The sequence below is a fragment of the Castanea sativa genome, chromosome 7 (genome assembly GCF_040712315.1).
Source record: "Castanea sativa cultivar Marrone di Chiusa Pesio chromosome 7, ASM4071231v1".
Taxonomy (NCBI): domain Eukaryota; kingdom Viridiplantae; phylum Streptophyta; class Magnoliopsida; order Fagales; family Fagaceae; genus Castanea; species Castanea sativa.
Window position 1 is genome coordinate 5,762,698 of NC_134019.1, and position 9,872 is coordinate 5,772,569.

General features: G+C 32.0%; 1 protein-coding gene across 1 annotated transcript; it reads left to right on the plus strand.

The window, feature by feature from the left end:
* The first annotated feature begins 5,776 nt into the window (after positions 1-5,776).
* On the plus strand, positions 5,777-6,639 carry LOC142642111 (uncharacterized). The gene is made up of 2 exons (XM_075816460.1): positions 5,777-6,173; positions 6,302-6,639. The coding sequence occupies exons 1-2, from the start codon at positions 5,984-5,986 to the stop codon at positions 6,421-6,423; spliced, it is 312 nt and encodes a 103-aa protein (XP_075672575.1). The 5' UTR covers positions 5,777-5,983; the 3' UTR covers positions 6,424-6,639.
* The last annotated feature ends 3,233 nt before the right edge of the window (positions 6,640-9,872 follow it).

Sequence of the window (9,872 nt, forward strand, 5' to 3'; positions counted from 1 at the left end):
ATCTGCCATCGCCATCGTTACCTTCAAGATCTGACATCACCATCGTCGCCTTCAAGCTTTGCCATCACCATCGTCATCTTCAAGCTTTGCCATTGCCTTCAAGCTTCGCCACCGAGTGAGACAGCCGAGATGGGAGAGAGAGGTGAGATGACCATCTTCGGTCTGAGGAGAGAGCAACAGGGTGAAGAGTGAAGAGAAAAAAAAAGGTAGAGGGGTAGAGATTGATTGAGCGGCTTGGTCGAGAGAGGGAGAAGAGTGGTGTTGTAACATGAATGAAGAGAGAGAACATCAGATTTTTCTTATTTTCTTTTAATTCCGAATAATAATAAAATTGCAAAACGGCGTCGTTTCAGTGGCTCTAACGGCAGCCACTAACAGAAATGTAACAGAGTCCTACATTGACAAAAATTGAAAGTTAGAGGATTGAATTAACAAAACTGAAAGTTAGAGGACTGAAATGAAAAAGGTAAAAGTTAGAAGGTCAGTTTTGTATTTTTGCCTAAATTATTAATGAATAGTTTTTTTTTTGAAGAACGTATAATGGATTTGATATTATAAATTTATAATATATATATTTAATATAAAATAAATATATTAATATATTAATATATATATATATATATATATATATATATATATATATATATATATATATATATAAGGTGTGGTGCAGTGCAGTTAAACCATTTTGCGGGTGGTTTAAGTGTGGTTTGTGCAGTTGATGAATACCTCCCGAAACTTTTTTTTTTTTTTTTTGCTAAAATTACAAAACAGGCCCAATTCAATTAAAATCTTTAACTTTCAATCTTATTCAATACAATTCTCTTGCTTGTCTTCATCAAAATTGGCGTTCAACTTTGTGCAATATAAAACTACGTCATTTTAAGGGGTTCTTAACAGCTTAATTTTAATTGAAACTAACGAATTATGGAATTGAAGAAAATGGGAAATTAAATGATCGAATTGAATGAAAGTGAAGTCAAATGACAAAATTAAATTTTAAGCAAAATTAGAGGGTGCAATTTATAATTTAACCTCTTTTTAATGTGAAATTCAAACAGCATATATGAGATATAACAAATGATATATATATATATATATATATATATATATATATATATATTTATATCAATCATTACTATTGGACTTTCATTTAAACATGAACTATAATCCATCATAATCTCTAATATATCATCAATGAGTTCACAAAATAAAAACTACAAAGTAGCATTGCATTTATAACTTGAGTGACACCTCATAGTGTTTCCATGACACCCAATGTTCAAATCCCCCTTATTGGTATCACTACACATTTTTAGCCCGATAGTTACTCCATAAGTATAAGTGTATGTAGGGTGTAAAAAACAAGGATCAGAGTTCAAGTCTCCAAAATGAAGTTTCACACATATACACTTAGATTAGGCTAGAGTATAATTCTATTTTTAAAAAAATCCCCCTTATTGGTTATAACTTGTGATTACTTCAAAGCATAAATTGTGGAGTGGATTGCCCTAATTTATTTGCTCCATGATCTCTATGTTCTATCCTACCAACAAAAAATAAGGTCAAAGAAATGTTAAGGTGGTCCTAACAATTAAAGTCACTATGGTTGATAAGTTAGAGAAGATGAAGAGCGAAACCAAGCGTTAAGAGCCCAGATGATATTTTCTTTTTCTTGCGAATCTAATCTGGTAAGTGACCATAGGTTGACTCTTTTTCTTTTTTTTTTGAGAAACAAACACACACACACACATAAGGGAAATGAGGTTTTAACACAAAGGTACACTACAACTCTACTCAAAAGCCATGGTAACTTTTAAGGGAGGGTGGGGCAAGTTATACTACACACAACACACTCTCTTAAGCAATGTGGGACAATTACCCATTCTTTTTTTGAGAAACAAACACACACACACACACACACACATAAGGAAGAGGGAAAGGGGTTCTAACACAAAGGCACACCACAACTCCACTCAAAAGCCATAGTAACTTTTAAAGGAAGGTGGGGCAAGTTATATTACACACAACACACTCTCTTAAGCAATCTGGGACAATTACTCTTTTTTTTTTTTTTAGAAACAAACACACATACACACACACACAAGGGAAAAGGGGTTCTAACACAAAGGCACACCATAACTCCACTCAAAAACCACAGTAACTTTTAAGGGAGGGTAGAGCAAGTTATATTACACACAACACACTCTCTTAAGCAACGTGGGACAATTACCCATTCTTTTTTTTTTTTTTGAGAAACAAACACACACACACACACACACACAAGGGACCATCGGTCGACTCATTGATCCTTATGGCTAGATTTATTTATTATTTTAAAAATCAAATTGCTCAAAATATTAGAAAGGAGAGTGATTCTTAATTCTCTGATTTGATTGGTGGTCAAACCAGTGACATCATAAATAGTTTAATTAATAATTTTTAAATTTCTAATATATAAAATTTAATATATAATAAGTTTATGACCTGTAATATTTGCTAAATAATAACTTTAAAAGAAATATATCATAATGTTTTAATGAGCTTACACTTCCTACATTAGGAAAATAAAAATCATGTCCAATATTCCACTAATATATTGTTTCAATTGTGGAATTATTTATAAATAAATAAAAAATGATGGCATTATCACAAAACAAATTATTGGACTTTCCTTCAAAAGTTTGTAGGTTTAATCACAATTATCACATAATTATTTCTATTAAGTTTGTATTATATGTCCAACATTCAACTTTTTAATAAAAAAAATTCTCCATAGACTACTAATAATTTCATTAATAATATTTTTTTAGTTATAAATATATTAAATAATATATTTCACTGAAAATTATATTGATGAAAGTTGTAACTATTTTAGTAGGAGACCAAGAAAGTTGTAACTATTTTAGTATATACCACCGCACACTCTTGGTGCGGTGGTCACTCCACAGGTATAAGTGCTTGTGGAGTGTGGGGGGGTAAGGGCCGGAGTACAAGTCTCTAGGAGGGAGCTTCCTACACATATACACTTAGATTAGGTTAGAGTAGAAATTCTATCTTGTATAAAAAAAAAAAGAAAAAAAGAAAAAAGAAAAAGTAAGAGACCAAGAAAGAACACAAAAAAAGTTGTGTGGACATTTATAAAAACATTTTCCATATTTGAATTAAGATTTAACTTTTTTTAATTAGAAGATTACTCTAAAATTATTCTTAAATTATTCAACAAAGTAATGAAGCCCAAAAAGGCTTAAGCCTTTTGGGTGACCCAAATCCCAAAAGGCCTAAGCTCAATTAGCATGTATTCAATTATGTTATATAAACTACTAATTCTTTTCATCATTATTCAATGTGGGACTTCCTTCTCAAATGTGAAGAAGTCAAGTGTAACATTACTTTGTTGGGTTACTCAAGTGTTGGCTTCCTTCCTTCTCAAGTTTCTTCATGTAATCTTTGTCAATTTTAATTCTCAAGTTTCTTCATGTAATCTTTGTCAATTTTAATTATTTCCTCTTGAACCTGGCACACGAGACCTTCATTGTTAAGACCTTTATTGTTAAGGCCTTCATGTAATCTTTGTCAATTTTAATTATTCCCTCTTGATTCTCAAGGCCTTTATTGTTAGCATATTTTACTCTAAGAGTTTCTATCATGGAAGCATCAAACACATACGTCTTTGTTATTATATTCTCCTTTGTGATACCGAAATCAGGAACATATCCTGATAAGTCCTTTATGCAAGCTCCAATACCAATTGCATCGCACTCAAACGTTGAGTTGGACCCCATAATTTACATCGGTGAGAGCATCGAGTTGAAAAGGGACCCCAAATGTTTAATTGAGCTTACACTTCTTACGTTACGAAAATAAAAATCATGTCCAATATTTCACCAATATATTGTTTCAATCGTGGAATTATTTATAAATAAATAAAAAATAATGGCATTATCACAAAATAAACTATTGGACTTTCCTTCAAAACTCAAAAGTTTGTAGTTTTAATACACAATTATTTCTATTAAGTTAGTATTATGTGTCCAATATTCAACTTTTGAATAAAAATATTCTCCATAGACCACTAATAATTTCATTAATAATATTTTTTTAGTTATAAATATATTAACTAATATATTTCACTGAAAATTATATTGATGAAAGTTGTAACTATTTTAGTAAGAGACCAAGAAAGAACACAAAAATGTTGCGTGGACATTTACAAAAACATTTTCAATATTGAATTAAGATTTTACTTTCTTTAATTGGAAGATTACTTTAAAATTATCCTTAAATTATTCAACAAAGTAATGATTTTACTTTCGGCCTTGTATTTGTTTAAAAATGATTAGGTCTTTGCATCCTTTTGTGTTCTTGAAATGTTCTATTAATTTGAAGGTGTAGAAGTAGAAGTTCTTTGAGTCAATGGGCATGATAGATAGGATTGTGTGAATGGGATTAGATTAGCCTACATCTACATGAGATTTCAAAGATTGGCATGTTCGAGAATGAGTGTGTGATGGGTGGGTATGAGTTTACTAGGTAGATTCGGGCTAAATAATTGATCACAAGAAATTCTAAGATGTGACTCATGTTCCCGCAAGTTGTGACAAATGATTTTAGTCTTTAGAGCCAAATTGAAAGCCTCATATGGCTTGATGTTACTACTATGTGATGTGAGCCCTAACGTGAAAATCAAATATCTAAGTGAGTGAGATAGTTAGTCTGATCCATTTTGGATATAATAATTAGATTATGTTATTCATAAGTTGCCATGTCATTTAAAAAAATGTCAAAATGTTGCTCCGTTAAATATGTGGGCATGGAAATTAATGAAAGTTGGTGGAAGGGCCGACATTTTGTTAATTTTTTAAACTTTAGAGACTAATAATGCTCATTTGAGATTTCAAATATTAAAAGTGCTCAATACCTAAGCTTTAAGGACCAACAATGTATTTCAACCTTTATTTTAAAATTGGTTAAAAAATAAACTACCATTTTTGTAGTTACAAATATCCTTATGAATCATTTAGAATCATAATGTTAAACATAAAGCTTGATAGTCAACTTTTTTCTTCATATAATAGTGAAAAAAAGGAAAAAAATTTCTTTTGGCTTTATATTTAGCAGTCAAATAATTTTTTAGTGAGGGAAAAAAAAATATTTTACTCAAATCTCTTATTCAACAATTAGATACTTTACCAATTGAGTTAACTGAAACCCACAAATTAATAACAATTATATCTACTATTTAAGATTTGTTTTTAATAACTCAAATTAAGGGATGTTTTGGAAATTGTTATGAATTTTGATTGCGCCTCTAAAAAAAAGAGAGGTGCTACGTTCACAACATTTTTATAACAAATCATAGGTGGTTAGTTGTTATTGGTTCAAATTTGAACCTAACACTAAGATTACTTTTTTGCCCCAACAATAACAACCAGTAACATCCTGCCACTTAGAATTTGTTGTAAAAATATTGTAAAAATATTGTGGACATATCATTTCTAAAAAAAAAAACTAGAATTTCAATCCTTCCCTACTCTTTGGACCTCTTTCTCTGGACCCAACTTTCAATTTTCTGTGGGCTGGAAGCCTAGTGGGTCACCCAGAATGAGAATACTAGGTGAGGATTGGACTTTGGATTGGGCAATTGCACGCAAAGTAAAGGATAAAGCCAGACGAACAGTCCACACATATCCAGATAACATCATTGCATAGCTAATCTCTCTTAACATTTAACACAACCATTAAAAGAACTCTCTTTACTCTTTGAAAAGTCTTTGTTTCTACACTACATTTCTCAACTTCTCCGTCAACTCCAAGCAAAAAAAAACCTCAAATCAAAATCAGGAGCCGTGTCAACAACACCAACCCCACACCACACCACATCACCTTGTTCAATTCGCCATATCTCCAAATTCAAACCCCAAAATCTCTCCGTCTCTATCTATCTATCCATCTGAAGAAGAAAGAAAGAAAGAAAAAAAAAATGGCGTACGTAGACCACGCGTTTTCGATTACAGACGAGGACATGATGATGGAAACCTCGTACTCGATGAACAACAGGGCTCCAATCAAAGAGATTGCTCTCGCCGTGTCTCTCCTTGTCTTCGGCACTCTCGGAATCATCATCGGCATCTTCATGGCCGTCAACCGCATCGGCGGCGACCGTGCCCACGGTACCTCCTTTTTTAGCTTTTTCACTCAATACCCACTTCGTGTTTTTCGACTTTGACTATGTTTTTGTGTTCTGGGTCTGAGATTTTTTTGATTTTTCTTTGTTGGGTTTGTTTGTTTTTTTGATTAGGTGTGTTCTTTGCAATATTGGGTTCGATCTTGTTCATTCCGGGGTTTTACTATACGAGGATTGCTTACTATGCTTATAAGGGTTACAAAGGCTTCTCTTTCTCCAACATACCTGCCGTGTAATCCACCATTAGCTTGCCAAAACTTTCACATGTTCCTGTACATATCTTCTCTGAGTTCTACTCTTTTTACTTTTTAAAGAATTTAATTGATACTCATGTGTATTAGCTGCTACTAGTTTCGAACAAGAGTTATTTTTTTTTGATGAATATAGTGGAATTGTGCTTTGTCATGGACCAATTAGCGATCTTATGAATCTATGCAATTATATTATGCTTACTTTACATTTTGCATATGTATGTGTTGCTGTGATTTGATCTATTAAATTGAGCACATTTATTGCATGTCATTTAACATTGAGTGATGCTAGATACCACTAATTTTATTGCCTTACAAACGGATGTATTACCATCACACAAAGGGTTATTCGGATATTTATTTATTTTGTAGTTGTTGAAGTAGCATCAATCACATTCATTGTCACGTTAATTTGTAGCAGTAGTATTTGATGTAGTTTTTATAGCATTTTCCTTGTTGCCCTCTTATGTGTTTGCTTGTTGATAATAGAAAGGGGGACGGGGGATGCCATATTTTAAGTCTGTAGACTTTTTTTTTCTTTCTAGTTTGGTTTTAGCTGCTTTTACTGAAAGAATTGGCTGCGAAATCTGTTTATTTTCAAGCATTTAGTCTGCGATTAAATATCCCAACAGTGTATCCGGTGCCAATAGGCAATATTAAATCATGATTATTATGGTAAACCTAATAAATGTCTGGCTTTTTTTTCTGCGGGATTCCGGAGAACCTGCCCCGCACCAAAGTCTGAACTCTTATTAATATGGTAAACTTATAGTTATTTATTTCTGGATCTGGGTTTATTTTCCATTGAGTTAGTAGAAAAAGAAAAAAAGTTCATGTTTAGAATACTTGACTGTGTTCTTTTGCTAGTTTTTGGTCTGAATGGCAATGGTCTCGAAAAAATATTGCCAAAGTTCTTTCACCTAATAAATGTTTATGTATCATGGTGAAAATGGGAAAAACATGAGGCTTTGAGGTGGTATCTGGCATGTGACGTACTTGACTACTTTTAGCTTGCTCTAGACTATATAACAACTCTGAATAGTATGTTCTTAATCTAAACCAAGAAAGGGAGAAGGGTGGGGCGGGGTGTGTTTAGTAATTCTTTGTAGTCTCCATTACATGGAAGATTGAAGAACCTTAGAGTGGTTGTTTGCTTTTCTGAGGCGTTTTATGGATTTGTGATCATGGTACTTTGATTAGTGTCAATAGGGGAATGCTTACTACTGGGTTTGACTCTTCTGTTTGTTTTTAAAGATTGTAGTAATTGTTGAATGCTGTTCCTACTTGCAGTTGTTTGGGATGGAGCATTTATGTTGAATTGAGTTCTGAAAGCTCGTTTTAATGACAGCTGTGGGAAAATCTTGGTTTTTACTTAGTATTGGAATGCTTTGTTCTGCCCATTCATCTTATACTCATTTTGATGTTGGAATCATCTTATTTATAATTAGATGTTGCAACTGAATTCTGTGGTTATATGATATGGATATCCTGTCAAAACTTTGTGGGGTTTTAGATGAGACATGAGAGAAGACCATCAGAATCCTAAAATGGAGGAAGAAAAGATAGTAGAAGAAGGGCAAAGAGTTTATGGTGGTTTTTCAACATCATTAAATTTCTTTATTGGTGAACTACACAGCTTAACTTTTTTTTTTTTGATTGGTAAGTACGCATTCCAAATTTCTCTAGTCACATGTTTGTCGAGTTCCCTTGTCAAAGCAAGGTTCTCAAGGTATCATTTCTAAGGTCAATTGCAGTGTGGTTGGGGAGATCTATCCTATATGTTGTGTTTAGCTTGTGTCTGTGGGCTTTATATGCTATAAAACGAAATCTGTTTGAACCCTAACCTTATTTAAACAAACCATTTTATTAGTTTTTTTTAATGTATTTTTATTTTAAAGAAACAACCATTTTATTAGTTGGACAAGGAATAAGGTTACACGATCTACGCTAGAAAAGTATTTTCTCTGTTTTTTTTTAATTATTGTTTTCAAAGCACATGAGACCCTTCATTTTAAAGTTTTATATAGATATATTAGAAGTTCTTTTTTCTTGCCATAGGTTAAAAAAATCTGAGAGCCCGCAAAACATAATAATATATCTATATATAAAACTTTAAAATGAAGGTTTTATTATTTTTTTAGTATTGTTACATCAGTTCTTGAAAGTTTATATTTATAATTTGGTTTTATAGTTACAGATGGTGCTAAATCATGTTTGTTTAAACTTTAAACTAATCAGAACTCTTAATACAACAACTCAAGACATTTTAGATGAAATAACCAAACACAAACACCCAACAAATCCTAATTAAATTGGGCTTGATATTCTCTTAATAAATTCTAATGAAATTAGGTATATTTTTATTATAAATTCCTTCTTCTTTTTTGAGAACTTATTATAAATTCCTTAATATGACTTTATTGGTACTTATGAGTTAAATGTATATCATATATTAACTTTTAATTTTTGAATTTTTACCACTGGTTAGCCACCAGTATATTAAAAACTTTAGCAGAATTCTAGTATATTATATTCTTTAATTAATTTTAATTATTTTTATAAAAGATAACATTGATTGTGTTTTATTGATTTATGTAATTAAAAATTTATATGTTTAAATTTAATTGGAGAATATTTAAGGTATCCCCCCAAAAAAAAACCAGGGCCCAGGCTATCTTACCCTCTTGAACAAAAGCCCAGATGAGGAAAGTAGAGACAGTTATGGGCCCTTCATATCTATAACAAGAGATTTGATTCTTCAATGTAAATCTAGAGGATCTTCTTTCAAAGGATTGATGATGAGTGAGTCCCCTTCAAATCACAAAAATTTGTGTCCTTGAAGCAAAAGCTTGATTAATAGCTAGCCATGCATCTTTCCTTTTGCCCATAATTCTTTACCACAACCACCATTGTCTTGTCATTGAACACCGTTGTAATGTTATGTTCAATTTAACCCAACCAGATTGATTAGTCCCAACAGATTTCTTCAAGGGATTCATGTTCAATGACTTAGAACCGAAGCACTAATATGATATGCGTACCATTTGTTGATCCTATCAGCTACTTCCATTGGATTAAATTGAGTACTTTCAAAAACAGCTCTATTTCTGCACCACCGTAGCAAATTGCATGTAATGAGAAGATTATGCTCCTTTTGTTTCAATAGAAAACCTTCCTTATGTAAAGACAAGCCGGCCATTCCACTAGGTCAATTAGGCCGTTGCCTAAGGCCCCCAAGTGGAAGGGGTCTCAAAATTTTGAAAAAGAAGGGGCAGTAACAAAATAAAAAATTTAGTTTTAGATGAAACTCTAAAAAAATCTAATACATTCTTATGACCAAATAATAAAAAATTTGGAACATCCTTGTAAACATTAGTACTCCAAAAAATTCATTAGTCTAAACAAAATCAATTATCCCAAAAATAACATCCTTA

Coding starts and splice junctions, on each gene's coding strand:
- LOC142642111 (XM_075816460.1), top strand. CDS start 5,984: ATGGCGTACGTAGACCACGCGTTTTCGATTACAGACGAGGACATGATG. Junction 6,174..6,301: donor CGGCGGCGACCGTGCCCACG/GTACCTCCTTTT, acceptor TTTTTTGATTAG/GTGTGTTCTTTGCAATATTG.